The 18,187-nt window shown below is 50.2% G+C and overlaps 2 protein-coding genes across 2 annotated transcripts; both read right to left on the bottom strand.

Annotated features, from left to right (window-relative positions):
- Positions 1–529: 529 nt before the first annotated feature.
- On the bottom strand, positions 530–6,088 carry GOT1L1 (glutamic-oxaloacetic transaminase 1 like 1). Its single transcript, XM_010981124.3, has 9 exons — positions 5,974–6,088; positions 4,013–4,194; positions 3,137–3,248; positions 2,802–2,911; positions 2,492–2,584; positions 2,250–2,400; positions 1,582–1,747; positions 942–1,084; positions 530–681 (listed from the first exon to the last, which is right to left on the bottom strand). The coding sequence occupies exons 1-9, from the start codon at positions 6,086–6,088 to the stop codon at positions 530–532; spliced, it is 1,224 nt and encodes a 407-aa protein (XP_010979426.2).
- An 8,805-nt stretch (positions 6,089–14,893) lies between these two features.
- ADRB3 (adrenoceptor beta 3) lies at positions 14,894–17,606 on the bottom strand. Its single transcript, XM_031440111.2, has 2 exons — positions 16,231–17,606; positions 14,894–15,545 (listed from the first exon to the last, which is right to left on the bottom strand). Exons 1-2 carry the CDS (start codon positions 17,424–17,426, stop codon positions 15,524–15,526), a joined length of 1,218 nt encoding a protein of 405 aa, XP_031295971.1. The 5' UTR covers positions 17,427–17,606; the 3' UTR covers positions 14,894–15,523.
- Positions 17,607–18,187: the final 581 nt, after the last annotated feature.

Below are 18,187 nucleotides of genomic sequence, written 5' to 3'. Positions count from 1 at the left end.
CTCTCAAAATTCCTGTGCTGAAACCTAATCCCTGATGTGACGGTATTTGGCTGTGGTTAGGTCATGAAGGTGGACCCCCCGTGCATGGGATTAGTGGCTTTATGAAAGAGACTCCTCACTCCTGACACCATGTGAGGTTACAGCCAGAAGGTGCTGTTTATCAACCAGCAGGTGGGCCTTTCACCAGACACTGAATCTGTTGGCAACTTATCATGGACTTTCCAGCTTCCAGGATTCTAAGAAATAAATTTCTGTTGCTTATAAGCCACCCGTTTATGATATTTTGTTATAGCGGCCCAAATGGACTAAGACACTGGATTAGGGCCTTAACATGGCAGGTACTCAACAAATATGAGACATCCCCTTCTTTTCTGGGTCTCTTTTTCCCCTTCTTTGCTGAGGCCAGATCAGTGCTCCATAAACAAAGAGTGCTTTGCAGAGAAATGAGTTGTAACAATGAACAATCAGCACAGGATTTTTGCAAAGACTGAATCTTTTATTCCCATCAGGAGTCATTTACTTTTGGAAGTTACTTCTCAGAGTCCTTTGTGAAGAGGACAGCCTCATTGATGCTCTGAGTGATGTAATCTATGTTACAGGCATTGATACAGGTGAAATTGATCCTCCCATTCCTGGGGATGTAGATATGCCTTTTCTTGACCAGGTATTCCACCTGTTGGGCTGGTGATAACCACAGGGTCTCAGATCCTGCGGTGGCCACCTCTAGCTCCTCTCTAGCCCAGGGCAGGTTACGGAAGATAGGGAGTGTCAGCATTTCTGGGGATCCAGAAGAGTCTTTAAAGCAGTTCCACTTTCCTCAGGAAAGAATCAAGGTGTAGGGTAAAGCTATGGACTGGCATCTAGTCCATGAACTTTATGCTCAGATACAAGCCCAAATTCAAGGTCAGGAAGAGGGGAGCTTCCCCCTCCTAGACACTTACAGCTGAGTCCAAGATAGCTGTGGGGCCCCTTCTGCTCAGTGATGTGATCCCAGGAGCCAGGGGTTCCCAGGAGCCGGAGCTTCTCCTTCACCTTTTCCTTGATGAGCATGATGTTATCCACAACCCCTTCCAGACTCTGCTTCCTGCCAAGGGAAAGGCAGCAAAAAATTAAAGTGTGAGATCGCCCCATGCTCTCAACCTCCTCATTGCCTTTCCACTCTTTTCCATTCAAAAGCCCCCAACCAGAGCACCTGAGGTCACACTCGTGGAGCCAGGGCATCTGGGATGGTTATAAATGGGAGGGGTTCCAGCCCATAGTAATGTAAGCAAGCAAAGCAGACTGTTAAGCAGACTTTGCCAGAGTAGCAAGCCTTTGATACTTCTTCATCTCCACCTGCAATCTTGAGGAGTTCCAATAATTCAATAATAATTTGTCCTGTGTCCAAAAATAAGGTCCTATTACCTACTCCCTCAAGGTTGGGCACTCTCAGTTTAGACACTGACATTGGTACATTGGCTCCTCAGTAACAAAGAGGCAGCATGCGCAGGAGATGCACCCACTGCATCCTGCGGATCAGCAGGTCTGTGGTATCCAGAGGCTCTGCCCTTCCCCCGTCCTGTGCTCACCCCTCACCCTTACCATTCTCCCTGCAGAGCAGGGTTACAGAGGATGGAGGTGATAATGCGAGCACCCATGGAAGGAGGGCTCAGCCACAGGGCCCGGGCGTAGTTCATCAGCTGGGAGAGGACGCACAGCAGGAGCTCGTTGCTGAGGGCCACCACGACAAGGATCCCGACTCCTTCATCTGCGGCATTGGGACGGACAGCCTGTCTCAGCCGTCCCCACCATTGCCAAGGCCTTCCCCTAGGTCTCTGCCTCCAGTCTGGCAGGAGACAGAGCTGGGCTACAGGGCCCTCAGCCCAGCCCAGCCCGGCCAAGCTGGTAGCCAGGCCCCAGGAAGTTGCCAGAGGCTCTTCTTCCAGAAAAAAGTAGTAGCCACATGTAAGAGTCTTAAAGGTGGGAAAGACTTGAAAGATCACTAAGTCCCACCCCCTCATCTTAGAGGAAACAGCGTTGCCTAAGGTAGGGGATGAGATGTCTAAACTGGAGTCAGTTTTAGTAGCTGAGTTGAGACTGTACCACAGAACCTGACTTGGGGCTCAGTGCCCCTCCCTTCTGCCTCCACCACGCCCCCTCTGGAAGCCTGGGCTCTCTCCGGCAGGTAGGACGTGTCAAGCACATCGCTTGGGCCCCTGGCATGGCACCAATTCAGCACCAGGCCCTCCCTTCTCCTGCCCACACCATACCGTAAATGCCAAAAATTTTGGACAGAGACTGGCTGCAGAAGAACTCAAAGCCTCGAGACACAAAGTATTTTAAGAATCTAGTCTCTTCTTCCAGATCACCAGTGGATAAACCTTGACAGGGAATGTCAAAAAATGGAAATATCCGCTTGCTCTGTAGGAGAAAAGAAAGTGAGACAAGGGACTGATGGAGGAGACGGGGGTGCGGTGAGAGACGGGAGAGTCAGGCGGGAGGGCAGGCGCACCTTCATCGTGGACATCAACTTTATCCACTGACTCTGTGACAGCTTGCAGTTGGTGACGTTCCCCATCACAAAGACACAGCCGCGCGGGGCCTGCTGCAGGTAGAGACTGTCCCGTCAGGCACAGCACCTGCCAGGTGGTGGTGGCCCCGCGAAACTGGGAGGAGACGTGGTCCTCCGTGTTGGTTCCTACTAAAGGGCTTGGAATCGAAGCCTCGAAAAGGCCTTGGATGATTAGTGGGGTGGAGGGAAGGAAAGGAAAATTAAGTGTAAATCAAGCCTGGGGAGACGTTTCTGAGCGGGGCACCTCTACCTCTACCACATCCAGGAGCATGCTGGGGTCCAAGCACAGTTTCGTGGAGTCCCAGAAGGAGTATTCATAAACTGAAAAACCCAAGTCCTGGAAGATGAGTCCATACGATTCTGTGGGAACACAGCTCCCTATTAGCTGCTACATCAGAGAACGGGCCTGGGGGTCGGTGGCCAAAGGTAGGAAAATAACAGGAAAAGGAAAAGCATGCTTTGGCCCACCCATCATTTTTCTCATGACAGAGAGTGAGGAGGATAACAGTGAAGACTGCACATGGGGTGGGACTCGGGAACAGGGCAATGGGGACCTGCTGTCACCCTCACCTGCCCATCACTCACCTTTTTGAGAAGAAATGATGTAAACTATTTGAGAATCCCGACACCAGGTTTTGAGAAACTGGGCTCCAAGTTGGAAAGCACCACTGTCACCCACAGTGTGCACACCCCCTACCTGCCAGCAAAAATTAAGCAGGAATAGTAGAAGAGTGATGGGGACCCCAATTCCCCCAGGTGGTGACATTTCCCAGACAACGCTTGGGAAGGGGTACCACTTTCTCCAGGAGGTCAAAGCCACATGCTCCAATACATACATCTCCCTCCACCCACTCATTTAACCAGGTTTACTGAGCACCTACTATGTGCCAGACACTGTAGTAGGCACTTGGGATATACCAGGGAACAAAACAAAGACCCCCACCCTTGTGGTGTTCACGTCCATAGCAATCGTGGGCAGCCTTTGTCTGCAAAGGGCCAAAAAGTAAATATTTCAGGCTTTTGGGCCATATAACTACTCAATTCTGCCTTTATAAGAGAAAGCAGCTCTTGGCAAGACAAACTAATCAGTTCCAATAACATTTTCTGGACACTGAAATTTGAATTTCGTGTAATTTTCATGTGTCACAAAATAATAACCCTCTTTTCATGCTCAATCATGAAAAGAACATAAAACCATTTTTAAAAGGGTAATGGCGATGCTAGCACCACTTCAGACTCAGATCATTCCCTTCTCGAAAGAGCCCGCGCATCAGCGGTGTGGGCTGGTGAGGAGAGCCCCGGCTTTGGGCTCCGATCCTGGCTCTGCCCTTCCATGACTACACTCGGGACTCTCTGACCCTCGAGGGGGCCCTCCGAAGTCTCTTTCAGATTTAAAATTGTGCAATCTCTGATCTCCGCTCCTTGTGTCTCTGTGAGTGAAGGAAGAGCCCTGCTTCTCACCCTGTTCTCCATAATGACTTGGCTGTTCTTTCCAAAGAGAAGACTCAAGGAGGCCTGGATGAATGAATTCATGCCCATCACTGGCATGTACTCATAGTTCAGGGAGGGATCCTGTGCGATCTGCAGTCGGATATTGCGCACCATGGAGGACACCCAGGGTTGGCCTTCCTTGGTCATGCAGACTGTCAGGGGAAGAGCAGAGGGAACTTTGGGCGCCAGGCCTTGGTGCCTCTGAGTTTGGGCTCTGCAGACAGCCCACCAAAAAATTCACCTGTCCTGGCTCTCTAAGAGCTTTGGAAAGTTGCCTAGGAAAACGCAACTTTCCTTTTCTATTCCCCTCTTTATGAAAAGAATGTGTTGTTAGCGAATGTGTATAATTTTTGCCTTTTTTAAACAGACAACAGAAACCTCTGCCATTTTAAAGGACAAAAATGACTGACATCCAGGTGGCCAACAGGTGCATGAAAAGATGTTCAATATTGCTAATTATTAGAGAAATGCAAATCAAAATTACAACGAGTTATCATCACACACCAGTCAGAATGGCCATCATTTAAAAGTCCACAAACAATAAACGCTGAAGAGGGTGTGCAGAAAAAGGAGCCCTCCTACACTGTTGGTGGGAATGTAGACCGGTGCAGCCAATATGGAGAACAGTATGGAGGTGCTTTAAAAAATTAAAAATAGTGGGGATGGGGAGGGTATAGCTCAAGTGGTAGAGCGCATGCTTAGCACACACAAGGTCCTGGTTTCGATCCCCAGCACCTCCTCTAAAAATAAATAAACCTAATTACCTCCTCTCCCAAAAATAAAAAAAAATAATTAAAAAATTAAAAAAAAATTTTTTTAATTAAAAATAGAGTTCCCATATGATCCAGCAATTCCACCCCTGGGCAGATATCTAGAAAAGATGAACACTGTAATTCAAAAATATACATGCACCCCAATGTTCATAGCAGCGCTATTTACAATAGCCATGACATGAAAACAACCTGAATGTCCGTTGACAGATAAGTGGATAAAGAAGATGTGATATATATATAATGGAATACTACTTAGCCATAAAAAAGAATGAAATAATGCCATTTGCAGCAACATGGATGGACCTAGAGATTATTATACTAAGTGAAGTAAGTCAGACAGAGAAAGACAATATCATATGTTATCACTTATATGTGGAATCTGAAAAAAAAAAAAAGATACAAATGTACTTATTTACAAACCAGAAGGACTCATGGACATAGAAAACAAACTACAGTTACCAAATGGAAAAGGAAGGAGGGATAAATTAGGAGTTTGGGATTAACACATGCACACTACTACATATAAAACAGACGAGCAACAAGGACCTACTATACAGTGCAGGGAACAATATTCAATATCTTGTAATCACTTATAATGGACAAGAATCTGAAAAAGAATATATACGTGTGTGTATGTGTAACTGAATCATTTTGCTGTACACCTGAAATTAACACAACATTGTAAATCAACTATATTTCAATAAAAAATTAAAATTAAAAAAAAAAGACAACGCGAGAGTTATAGATGCATGAAACCAAACAAAGGTGACCCTGACTTGCTCGGCGGCAAGGGCTGGCTGCACACTGAAAGTGTCCGTTTCAGGAACTAATCTATGTTCAGGCGCAGGAGGGGGAGGCGGGTAGAATGAAGAGGCTGAAGAAAGCGCAGTGTCCCTGCTGTCCTGCGTGTAGGGCTGCGGGAGGATACAGCTCTTACCAAACCCCTGAAGCCCCGAGAGAAGGGCAGAGGACACAGAATGACCCGGGACATTTTCTGCTCTTTTTCCCACTGGGCGATTCTGTTAACAAGGACAGATCTCTGCCTGCGGAGGCTCCCGACTACCTCCGGACTCCTCTGCCGCGGTGGAACTCTGCCCTCCTAGAGGTAATTACGGTATACTACATCGCACACTACTAAACTACCACGCACGCATCTACCGCTGTAGGCCAGGAACATCTTGTTAGGGTGATCATCTTGTTTGTAGGTCTTCAGCAAGCTGCCTTCCAGCTTCTGGGCTAGAGGCACATCCGTGAACACGGACAGACTGGGCATCGCTGAGCGAGAGTGAAGCCAAGACTATGCCTCCGCTCCTGAGCTCTTCTGCCCGGCAGCCTTCCTCCAAGTCTGGACCAGACAGGCCTGCCTCTTCCCAGAACCTTGGCGGCTCCAACGCAGAGGCTCCGGACAACCGGTTACCGGAGCAACAGAACCCCACCACGCAGTCTCCGTGGTGGCCATCCTCAGGGCTGTGGGAATATTCCAAGGCACTTAGGGAGCATCCTCTGAGAGAAGGGGTTGGGGGAGAGCAGAGGAAGGAATTCCCAGGTGCTTCTCCTTAACTCACTGCCTTCTCTAGTCACCGTATCAGAATAACAGGTCAGCCCCCTAGAAGATGGAGAACCGCGGGCAGGCAACGAGCCATGGCAGGACTTCTGCAGCAGAGAGAACCTCAGACCCAGCAGCGGTGTGAGTCGAGGGATAATGTTTAAAGAACTATTGCTTTCATTTTGCTCAGGCCTCCAGATGTTCAAAGGAATAGAAAGAAAACGCTGTTTTCTCCTGCAGTTATGTTAATAAAGAGTCCAATGGTTAGAAACAAAGTAATTTGCAACTTGGTCAGTCCTGTTTTTCTCAGTGATCTAGAAGCAAGCACTTCTACAACTGTGAACTGTTTCAGTGGAGGCCGAGCCGCAGATGCAGAAGGTAGATGTCAAGGGCAGAAGGAGTTGGCTTCTAAAGTTTGAGGTTACAGCCCACTAGCCGGGGCAGCCAATGACTGCCTGATTGTGTCCTGCGAAGAGCCAGCCCTCTTCACTCGGGGGAATCTGTGTGGTTCAATCTGCACTCCAGGATCCACCCCCTAATCAGGTCAAAGTTAGACTTGACCTCGGGCCCCCGTCCTTGCACGGCCCCCTCCCCATCACATTCCTGCTTCTCCAACTTCTTTGCAGGGCACAGCCTCTGCAAATCACGTTCCCAAATCCCTGACTCCAACTCCACCTGTGCTTCCAGGGAAACTGCCTTGAGACAAATGACTGTGAAAGTTATCCCTATTATGGTAAAAACAAACAAACAAACAAAAAAAACCTTTAAAACTTCAAAGAACAAAGAACACAGATATCCAACAATCAGTCCACAACCAGAGCTAACATTTTGATGTACCCTCTTCCAGTTTTCTTCTCTAAGATGCTTCTATTTTAAGATTATTGATATCAAAATGGCCGTGTCATTTTTCACCATATTTTTTTCACTTCACATTTCCGTTGTGAGAATCTTAACATCTGTGCCAATGAGAACTTTCTATGGGCAAGTAATAAAAATCCCAAACCAAAGTAGCTCGAGCAAGAGATGGAATTGATCAGCCCTGTAACCGGGCGGGCCAGGCTGTCTCTGACTTCACTGGGTGGGTCAGATTAGAGCGTAAGGTGTCGTCAGGGTTCCAGCTTCATCTTCTGTGGTTCCCTTGGCTCTGCTCTTCGGGCTGAATCTGGGCGTGGGAGCAAAAGCCAATGTAGCACATGTGCAAAAAAGGATACATATTTGAGGAATTTATATTGCAGCTGTATTGCAAATCAGCTAAATGCCAATTACTGAAGGAATGTTTACATTAATAATGGGATGTCCATATAATGGAATTCTCTGCAGCTGTGAAAGGCAGCCCTACGTGTACAAATGTGGGAAAATCTCCAAGATACATCATTAAGTAAAAACAAAGGAGGTACTAATAGAGAGCAAAGTGGGGAACATTTTGGGGGAAATAAAAGATACGTCTGCATGTATCTCCACAGAAAATCTCTGGAGGGATTCCTGAGAAGCAGGTAACTGCGATTGCCTCTTTAAAGTGGAACTGGCTGGTTGGTAGACAGGACAGGGAATAACACTGACTTGCTTTCCACCATAATGTCTGAAGCAAGGTCCTGGATCAACACCCCACCGTGCACAGCAGACAGCAGGCAAGACATACGAGTAGTCTTCGCTCCCCAGGGAAACAGGGAGCTTGCCGGTTATAGGGGGGATTGGCTTTCCCCAACTGGCTCATGTTGGCTCATCAGTTACCAGGGAAACCAGCAGAAGGGCACGCCCCTCACCGCCCCTTCGATAAACTATCTTAGCAGAGATGAAGATTAGAACAATCACTAACTGGTGCAGAGGCATTTACTGACTAGGCTCTATGATCAGAGGGAAGATCAGTCAGGTGAGGGGCATGTAGATGAGGCAGGTGCTGGGGGAGCAGGGGATGTACAGAGAGCAAGAGAACAGCCATCTTGAGTGGGCCGATCGTCCACTTACGGATCCAACTCCAGCTTCTTTCCTAACTTCAGACCTGGGAATCCAAATGCCTCTTTAATATTCCAATAAATCATTAATAGATTTTTCAGATTTACTGTGTCCAAAAACTAACTCATGTTTTCACATCCTCCCATCATTTTCCCCCCATTTTAGTAAACGGCAAGTTCATTCTGCCAGGTGCTCAGGCCAGAACTCTTGGTCCCATCCCCAACTTCTCTCTTTCCTTACACCCTACATCCAAGCCATCAGCAAACCCTGTCGGTTTTACTTTGTAACATATCTAGAGTCTGTTCTCTCAATAAGAAGTTTTTGCTGGGAGGGATGGTTGGGTGGATGAGCAGAGGGTATAATCTGTGTTTAGATGAATGACAGAGGGTACAGTCTGTGTGAAGGTACAGAAACCAAGAAAAATGAATTCTTTAGTGAATTAAGTCTGGTTGGAAGAAAAGTGTATGGGGGAGGGAGTGGTGAGAAATCAGGTTAGGAATGTAGGCACTTGTCCATCTGATGCCAGGTCCTTATGTTCAGGGATCCGAATCTCACTCCCAAATGATTCAGAAAACCACTGAGTGATTTTAAGAAAGAGAATGACACTGTCAGATCTATATTTTAGAAAAATCCCTCTGGGAGCTTGCGGATGATGAATTGGAAGAGAGCCAGAACAAGGCAAGAAGTCCAAGTGTAGGCTATTTTAGTTAATTCGATTAAGAAGTGATGAAGGCTTGGGATATGGCAGTGGCTAATTGGTAGACTTGCCAGATGTCCTCCATAAAAATACCAGGCCCCAGACCAAGCGTGGAGGGAGATGTTGGTTCTGAAAAAGAAACTGCCTAATGTAAACAATATCTTCCGTATCAATAATAATGTTCACTTACTTTTGCCCAAATTTTCTACCTTTTTTTAAACATAATAAACAGAGCTTTTTCATTACAACAGCTTGTAAGAAATGTTCAAAAGCAAGGGCAAGGTTTTTTAAAAAATGTTTCACGTAAGATCGGAAGTGAGCAGAACACACGGGTCAAACCAGCAAGCCCGCAACCCTACGGCAGGGAGGGGTGTGAGAGTGGGTTAGGGAGAAAGAATGAGTTTGCTCTTGAGATTAGTTCTTCCCTCTGAGTCTTGATGCTGCTGGAGCAGTAATGTTTGCCATCAGCCCCATGTTGCTGTCCTTTCCCCAAGATGAGAAGAATTTCCCCATCGGAAAAGCCACTGCCTGTGGCTCTGGACGAATGTCCCAATGTCAACTAGATTCAGACTTGGACCCAAGGGGAGCGCTCAGAGGGGCCCGATCACATGATCCAGTGACTGGGAGAGGAGACAGAGAAGCCGTGGGTGGCACTGAGCTGATGCAAATCTCTCCCATTCCCAGCTCTGCCTTCTCTGGGGAGAAGTGACCCATCCCCTCTCCCTTCTGAGAATACGAACAGTGGAAGCAATAAAACGTCATCTCGTTTCTTGCTAAAGAGACTTCGGAACTGTGTTTGCTGTGCCTTTATGTTATCCAGTGAGACTCCTCACTAGCAAAACAGAAAGGAAAACTGTAGTTAAATGGGCTCTGGACCTTTGGCTCCTAATTTTCTTAAAAGGTGTTGGGGGCAGGGGCAAGGAGTTGCAGAATGTCTGGTCATTCCCTCACTAGTGAAGGACAGAGGCTGAGATGCTGTTCCTGGAACAGGCAGGCAAGAGTCTCCCACAGTCCTTTGGAGGAGAGTAGAGCATGACAGATCATGGGGACTTCCTGAGCTCCGGTCCCATTGTATTTTGGTTTCTGATAGGAACTTTTTAAAAACAGCACCAGAGCAAGACTGTTAGAAAGAGCAGAGCCTGAGGCAGGATCATGAGGGAAGTCTATATTTGTTTTCTATTGTGTCACAAATCACCACAAAGCAGCTCAGAGCCACAAACACTTACTCACAGTTTTCATGGGTCAGGAGTCCGGATACCGGTTAGCTGGGTCTTCTGCTCAGGGTCTCACCTGGCTGCAATGATGATGTTGTTGGCTGGAACCACAGTCTCACCTGGGGCTCAGGAGCCTCTCCCAGGCTCACATGGACTCTTGCAGCTGTAGAATGCATGGTGGTTAGCTCCTTCAAGGCTAGCGGCAGCATCTGTCTTCTGTCGCTGACCTTCTTTTAAAGGGATCACCTGATTAGGTCAGGCCCACCCAGGACAATCTCCCTTTTTACTTAAGTCAACTGATTAGGGACCTTAATTACATCTTCGATATCCCTTCACCTCTGCCATATAATGTAACATGACCACAGGAGTAACATCCCACCACCTTTGCCATTTCTATTTGTGAGAGGCAAATTACAAGCCCCACCCACATTCAAGCAGAGCGTCCTTGGAGGTCATCTCAGAATTTTGCCTACCACAGAGTCCAAGAGCTTCTGGCAAGAACAGCACTTCCCTGAGGAGGGACTGGAGTGGATGATAATCTTACAAGACCAGGACTCTTAGTGAAAGTGTAGTGGGTTGAACAGTAGCCACGCCCCAAAGATATGTCAACCTGGAACTTCAGAATGTGACCTCACTTGGAAGAAGGGTCATGGCAGACATAATTAAGGTCAGGATCTTGAGATGAGATCATCCTGGATTAGGATTAGGCCCCAAATCCAAATCTGATGTCTCTTATAAAGAAAAACCCGTGTCTTTATAAGGGGCAGAAAAGGAGATGACCCTCAGGGACACAGTGGGAAAGTGAAGACAGAGGTAGAGATGGGACTGATGTGTCTCTAAGTCAAAGAAAGCCAAAAATTCCCACAGCCACCAAAAGCTGGGAAAGAGACGTGGAACAGATTCTCCTCCAGAGCCTCTGGAGGGAACCAGCCCTGTCCACGCCTCAATTTTGGTCTCCCAGCCTCCAGAACTGTGAGAGGACACATTTCTGTTGTTTTAAGCCATGAAGTTTGTGGTAATTCGTTGCCGCAGTCTTTGCATGTGTAATCAAGTTAAAATGAAGTCATTCTGAAGTAAGCTGGGGGCTGATCCAAATGGCTGGTGTCCTGATAAAAGGAGGGAAATGTGGACACAGACACACTGAGGGAGAAGAAGGCATGCAAGGGTGGAAGCAGAACTTGTAGTGATGCAGCTGCAAGCCAGGCAACGCCAATGTCGGCCGACAACCACCAGGAATGGCCAGAGACAAAAAAGGACTCTTGCCCAGGAGCCTTCAGAGCGAGCATGCTCCTGCAGTCAACACCTTGATTTTAGACTTCTAGCCCCTAGAACTGTGAGAGAATAATTTTCTTTTTGCGGTCCTGTGTTATGGAAGGCTTGGCAAACTACGACATCATCTCCCTCTTCTGGTTCCTTAGGGCTCCATTCTCATGAAGATACCATAAAGCACTGATGTCCAGAAGTGCCCTCAATCTTAAACCTTCTGTGCATCCTTAAAATTAGCTCATTGTACGTGTTGCAACCCAATGATATGGTGAGCCAAACCAGGACCGAAATGTCAGGCACAGGCCAGATCAGGGTCTGAATGGGAAACAAGAGCAGGAGGAGGAGGTGTTCAGTGACACAAATGTGAAACCAGCGGAGTCAGTCCGAGGTGGGGATGAACCTGCAGAAGAAAGACCAGGAGGACACACCCACGGTGACCAAAGACAGGTGGGTCCAAGAACCAGGCTGTTTATGGAAGCAGAACTAAACAAGGACCAAAACCAGGAGACCTGGGACTAGTCATAGCTCCGTGCTCTGATGACACGACTTCCACTTCAAAAGCAGCCTGCAGGAACTAAGGAGAGCAGTAATATAATCTCCATTTGACTCGCAGGCAAACAGAGATGCTACAGTAACGTGCCCAGTGTGACTGATTGTGAGCAGTGTGTGTGGGGAAAAGAAAGTGAACTTCGGAGTCTGGTAGCCAGGGGTAGCAAACTCTGACTTCTGTGTGCTGTATTTTTACTCTTTTGTCACTTCAGCAAAAAACTTGAAGAGCACCTCTTTCCAAGTTGGCATATTTATTGGTGTTCACTAAAGGGTCATTTCCTTCCTTCTTTTCTTACTTGTTTTTCCAACTCCAAATCCCATGCAGTGTAGACTACCAACCACAGTGTTGCCTTTCATTGACGAGTAATCATGGCTACTCACAATTCACCTCTCTAGAAGTCAGTTTCTACACCCATTTTATCAAAGGGTGGGGCTAAACCTTTTCTAGGGTCTCTTCCAGCCAACTTGGGAAGTCCACACATGTTGTACCTCACATCGCCATCAGGGGGCGCGCCTCGCACCGGTGAGCCCTTTGATGGAGCGCCCCTGCTCTGCATAAACGCTGAAGCTGCAAAGCTCTGCCTAGAGATTCGCGGAGGTAGATGAGAGCCAGCCATCCCTGTCACCCTCATTTCCCTTCTAAAGGCAAGAGAGGAGAGGAAGGTTTATTCGCCGTTTATTCTGTAGATGAGGAAACTGAGGACAGCATTTTGATTTTCCTCAATCTCATGATAGGATGAGCTACGAAATGTTCAGTGGCCTTCTGGAGTTTGTGCTAATTAAACTGAGTTGGGCGGTATACCTAATTAGCCTAAGGCAGACTTGGCCAGGGCTTTTGGGCCCTAGGGTGGGGGAGGGTTAGCAGAACTGGACCCTCATTGCCGGCTCCACTTCTCCCCCGGACAGACACACAAACACAGACATACTCCCTCCACCACGGGGTCTGAGAGGGAGCCTGGATCTCTGGCTTTGGGGACGGAACCATAAAGAAGCACCTTTTCCATGGTCTTCACCTGGGCCCCGAGGACAAGAAAGAGAAGCTTCTCCACTCTGTAAGGGTTGGGGGATGCGCTGGTGTAGGATAATAGCCCTGTGACTGCCCATGGGGACCCCAACATGCATTTACCACCATTCCCCAGAAACTTCCAGGGGGAGAGTCCTAGAGAAGTCTGTCATCACCCTCCGCTGACCCTAATTCTGCCTTCTCCTTAGCAGTTCCCCACAACCCTCCCCAATGCAGAAGGCATGTCAGCTCTGAGTCCTCCAGCTTAGCCCTCTTCTCTCAGTCACTTCTACCCACACCCAGGCAGGGCCAGGGGTTCCCAGGGCCCTTTTGTCCTCATTGGTCTGTGAGTCTTCACATCTCCAGGCTCAGAGGATGGGTGTTTGTCTTCCACAGCTGAGTGCTCGGGCCCTGTGCTAGCAAGAGCAGTCCGCCAGGCATCCAAGGACGTAAATCCCCCCCAGCCTGACACCTGGCCACAAGTTGCTGGAGAAATGACCAGAGTTGCTGGCTGCCTCTCCATCTGTCAGAGGCACTGATGACAATTCACAGACGGAGTCCGCAGCTCCGGTGCAAGTCTAAACACTCCCAAGGAGGCTGACAGCTGGCACACGGGTGCGTGTCGAGCAAGACTCGAGCCGTATGAGCTCCTGGATCGCGTTCAAGGACAATTCTACAATCCAGAGCCCCCTTCCTGCCACCCCCAAATCATTCTTCTCCCCTGCCTAGGTCTGACCTGGCAAGTTCGCTCAGAGATGTTGGGAAAATATCCCGAGATGTGGAGAGAGGCCCTCTTACTTATTCCTAGGCTAAAGCAAGACTTCCCTCTCCACTAAGGGTTCAGAAGTTGAGTCCTTGCCAAGAAACCTTCCACACCTCAGACACCAGAGATCGCGCACCGCTCTGGGTGGAAAAGGAGAAAGTCATCTGTGGTATGCAAACATCCTAAGAAATAAAACCTGGACTCCTGGACAAAAGAGCCGCCGAGTCCAGGTCCAGTTTCCAGGGAACACCCATATGTGGAAATCCACTGAGCTTATCCTCAGGGCAGATCAAAGTTTTATAACTCCGGAGCCCCTGAACTTAGTCGAGGCATTGTAGTTGCTGTCATACAACACGTTAAACTTCTGATGATTTACTGGCACTCTGCCCATGGAGTTGAAATAAGAACTCACAAAAATGACCCAGGGGTTTCCACAGAAATTTTCTTTCCATAGGAAACTGCCTGATAAGGTTGCTAAAAATTGGAATAAAGGGGGAGGGGAAATGATCAACGAGTAACTTCAGTTTGACTTCAAAGGGATGATATGGACTTCCGCAGCCCAGGAAAGGAAGTGGGAAGGTGGAAGTTTGGGAAAGGATGGGAAATGTCAGAATATATTTATAACCCAAGACGTCTGCCCAACACAAACAATGCTCTGTGCCTCCAGACACACCCACACACGTCTAGCACCGAGCAAAACTGGCTCCTGATGGCAACGGGAGCTCATGAATCCACCATAGGCTTATAGAACAGGAGTGACACTTCCTCCTGTGGGCCCTCCGCTCAGTCCTGGGAGTACGATGGCTTCCAGGAGATCGGAAAGGGTGGGGAGGCAGAAGTGTCAAAGTCTCAAACTCTGTTCCCTTCACCCAAACAGACTATTCATCTTTTTGTTTCATGAGGATTAGGAAGAAAGGAGCAAGGATTAGTCCTAATTTATTGCCTCTGTCAAAAGCTAGCTCCAAGAAGGGAGTAAGTGGATTATGAAAAGAAAACAAGTGGAGAAAAAAGAGGGTAACGGGTAAACTGCATTCAGTAATATTTATTAATTTGATTTTAAAAGGAAAAGAAGAGATCCGTCCTAATGGTTCACCTCCTTATGAACCCAGGAAACCTCCCCTACCCCAACCCTAGAGAAGTCCTTCTGACACCGCTGTGAGGTAGATCAGAGCCATCCTGTGTCTTAAAGTGACCCAGGCTGGTGCTTAGACAGCCAGCATGAGAGAACCAGGGACAAAACCCCAAACTTGACTTTTCCTAGCATCCTCTTCTCAGCCTGGGTCTCCAGGCCTCCAGGACACTGAATGGTTCCGGAGGTCCGGGTGGCAGGAGGAATGGAACTGGGGGGGAGGGGGGTCTCTTAGCCCTAAGCACACAGCACACAAGTCAGTAAGGTGATGTGTGCCCGGCCAAAGCTACCCCACCTGCCGCAGGGGCAGCAGGGCACAGGCAGCCAGACACTCCAGCTACTGAGGTAGTGGTGAAGTTCAGGGCTGGGCTTTAGAAACGTTCTCTCAGCAAGAAAGAGAGAGGATGGTGAAAACCCACTTGGTAAGAAATCCCCCTCCCCAGCCAGGCCCCCCTCCCCCTCCCATGGCCCAGTCATCAGGTTCAGGAGGGCGGAGTTTTCCAGCTGGGAAACTCCACAGGGCTCATTCTGAACAGAGGCCAGAGGCTTTCCAAAGGTTCTGGATCAACGGAGTTATTTCTTCAAGGCCTAAGAAAGTCCCCAGGAAGCCCTGGAAAAAAAAAAAATGGAGATGTCTTGGGATGAGAGGGCAGAGGATGGGGAGGAGGGCACTGGGGGCAGGGAGTGGAGGTCAGGAACCTGGGAAAGCACCTGGAATTACACAAAAGCTTCCAGGTTCCACCCAACCACAAAGGGCCACCCCGAACTCCAACCCTGCCCTGTTCCCACCAGGAAGAATTCGTGATCACGGGTTTCTTGCTTCCATTGGCCCTCAGGTGGGTTCTCACCTTCAGAGCTATCAAACCTTTCAAAGAAACCAGAGCTGAGCCCCAGGACTGGGAAGGGGGGTGGGGGTGGGGGCTCTAGTCTTCTCTGCAAGTCATAGTCAGCCCAAGAGGTGGCAAGAAATCTGGGCAGAGAGAGAACTGAGCTAGAAAACCCAAAGTAGAGCCGGACAGACGGCTCAGAGCCCTCGGGCACAGTTCTCCCGGGCTGAAGAATAACCCGCCCTCCCTCCTTTGCTTCAACCCCAGGGCGGAGGGGGTCGGATATGGGAAAGGAAAGGGCCCTGGGTTACATTTTGGCTCCCTACTCCGTGCCTTCCTTCTCTCAGTGCGGAGGCCCTCTCCAGCCCCATCGTCTAATACCAAAAACCAAACTCAAATAATTGACCAAAGGAGACACCGAATGCTTTTTGATCCCGAGCCGCAAACCCCTTTGCCTCGGCTACCTACCGGTCGAGCGATGGGCGCTGCCTGGACTCCGCCGGGGTAGTCAGGGCCACGGGGACGCCAGAGAGGGCACCGTGTGGGGAGGCGGCGGCCTGGTGCTCCCCCCTCCGGCAGCGGCACAGCAGGCGGCGGAAGGCTCTGCGAAAGTCAGGGCTGCGGCAGTAGATGAGAGGGTTAAAGGCAGAGTTGGCATAGCCTAGAGAGTTAAGGGCGAGGAAAGCCGGGCCGGGCACCAGAGAGGGGCCGCCGAGGGCGCGCACCACGTTGGCCACAAAAAAGGGCAACCAGCAGAGAGTGAAGGTTCCCATGATGAGACCCAAGGTGCGCAAGGCGCGGTGCTCCCGTAGGGGCAGAAGGCGAGCCGGCCGCCGGCCGCAGGAGGGGACACCCGCGGGCGAGGCGCACGGCCGGGCGGGGCCGGGGGACCCGGAGCGAGACGGAGCCGGCGGAGACTCTTCTGGCGGGAAGCGGCCCCGCTCCCGGCGCAGCAAGCTCAGTTGGCGCCTAGCCACGACGAAAACTCGCGCGTAGACGAAGAGCATCACCAGGAGCGGAAAGTAGAAGGAGACCGAGGAGGAGAGCAGCGCGTAGGGCATGTTGGAGGCGAAGGCGCAGCAGCGCGGGTTGGAGTGGCAACGCTGCGCCTCGGCGTCGGCCCCCATGCGCCACCATTTGCTCATGATGGGCGCAAACGACACCGCGGCGGACACGATCCACACCAGGACCACGGCCGCCCGGGCGCGGCGTTTGGTGACCAGCGCCCCGTAGCGCAGCGGGTTGGTCACCGCCAGGTAGCGGTCCACAGCCAGGGCGCACAGGGTTTCAATGCTGGCGGTCACACACAGCACGTCTACCGAGGTCCACAGTTCGCAACCAGTGGCGCCCAAGGGCCAGTGGCCGGTCAGCGCCAACGTGGCCCCCGGCGGCACTACCAGTAGTCCCACCACCAGATCGGCTGCGGCCAGCGAAGTCACGAACACGTTGGTCATGGTCTGGAGTCTTGGCGTCCGGGCGATGGCCACTATTACCAGCAGGTTGCCTCCCACGGTGGCCAGCACCGCCAGCGCCAACAGCGCCCCCGCCAGTGCCACCGCCCACGGCACCCCTGGCAGCCCACTCGCGTTGGCAGTATTGGGCCCCAGGGTGGGGACATCTGGCCACGGAGCCAGAGAGCTATTCCCATGAGGCCAAGGAGCCATTCCCGCGTCGCGCGTGGAGCGGGAGAGAAAGAGGGAAGGGATATCCCAGCTTAACCGGCTCAGGGGTGGGGGCAGCGGGGCGTGGAAGCGATTCCCCCGGCCTGGGCCATCTTCCCCAGTTGACCAGGAGAGAATGTTCAGCCTCACCACCCCCCACCCCCACTCTTGGGTGCCACCGCTGGGGAGTGGGGGAGGAGTGGCGGCCCTTAAAGGAGCAGCGACCAATAGTCTAGACGCTCGGCGTCAGGAGGGGAATTGGGGGATGGGGAGGGAAGAGAAATGGATACCCGACGTCTCTATTAGCCAAATCTGGAGTACGGCCGCTGTGACTTCCCTGCCACGACGTGCACGCTCCTGCGGTGACCAGCTCCACGCGCTCAGCACAGTACTCCCGCGGCACTGGTTTTTCTGGAACTCTGCACCAATTTCCCCGGAAGGTCCAGCAGCAACGCTAGGGAAAGGGGAATGAAGAACCCCCGCTCCTTTACCGTTTTGTCAGGGGAAAAGGTAACCCTCCCAAGGCAAGCGGAAGCCCCCACAGTAGCCCGCCATCTACTGGGGTGCCCTCCCTTAAGATATTGTAAGTTAAGTTTACATAGGGCAGCCAGCGTCTTCCCTCTTCTCCTGAGACCTCCTTCCAATGAGATCTGGCCCCTTCCCTTCTATTCATTTACCTTCCCTGTCACTCTAGTTTTCTGTTTTGTTTTGTTTTGTTTTGTTTCCTTTTCAGCTGATAGAAAAATCTTCCATTTGTCAGCAGT

Source organism: Camelus dromedarius, chromosome 22 (genome assembly GCF_036321535.1).
Source record: "Camelus dromedarius isolate mCamDro1 chromosome 22, mCamDro1.pat, whole genome shotgun sequence".
In the NCBI taxonomy this organism is placed as follows: domain Eukaryota; kingdom Metazoa; phylum Chordata; class Mammalia; order Artiodactyla; family Camelidae; genus Camelus; species Camelus dromedarius.
The sequence above is the reverse complement of the archived record's forward strand: the minus strand, read 5'-3'. Positions and strand labels throughout refer to the sequence as shown.

Coding starts and splice junctions, on each gene's coding strand:
- GOT1L1 (XM_010981124.3), bottom strand. CDS start 6,088: ATGCCCAGTCTGTCCGTGTTCACGGATGTGCCTCTAGCCCAGAAGCTG. Junction 2,912..3,136: donor CATCATTTCTTCTCAAAAAG/GTGAGTGATGGG, acceptor GTGTTCCCACAG/AATCGTATGGACTCATCTTC. Junction 1,085..1,581: donor CCTGCTCTGCAGGGAGAATG/GTAAGGGTGAGG, acceptor TTCCCTTGGCAG/GAAGCAGAGTCTGGAAGGGG.
- ADRB3 (XM_031440111.2), bottom strand. CDS start 17,426: ATGGCTCCTTGGCCTCATGGGAATAGCTCTCTGGCTCCGTGGCCAGAT. Junction 15,546..16,230: donor CAGCGCCCATCGCTCGACCG/GTAGGTAGCCGA, acceptor TTTTTTTTCCAG/GGCTTCCTGGGGACTTTCTT.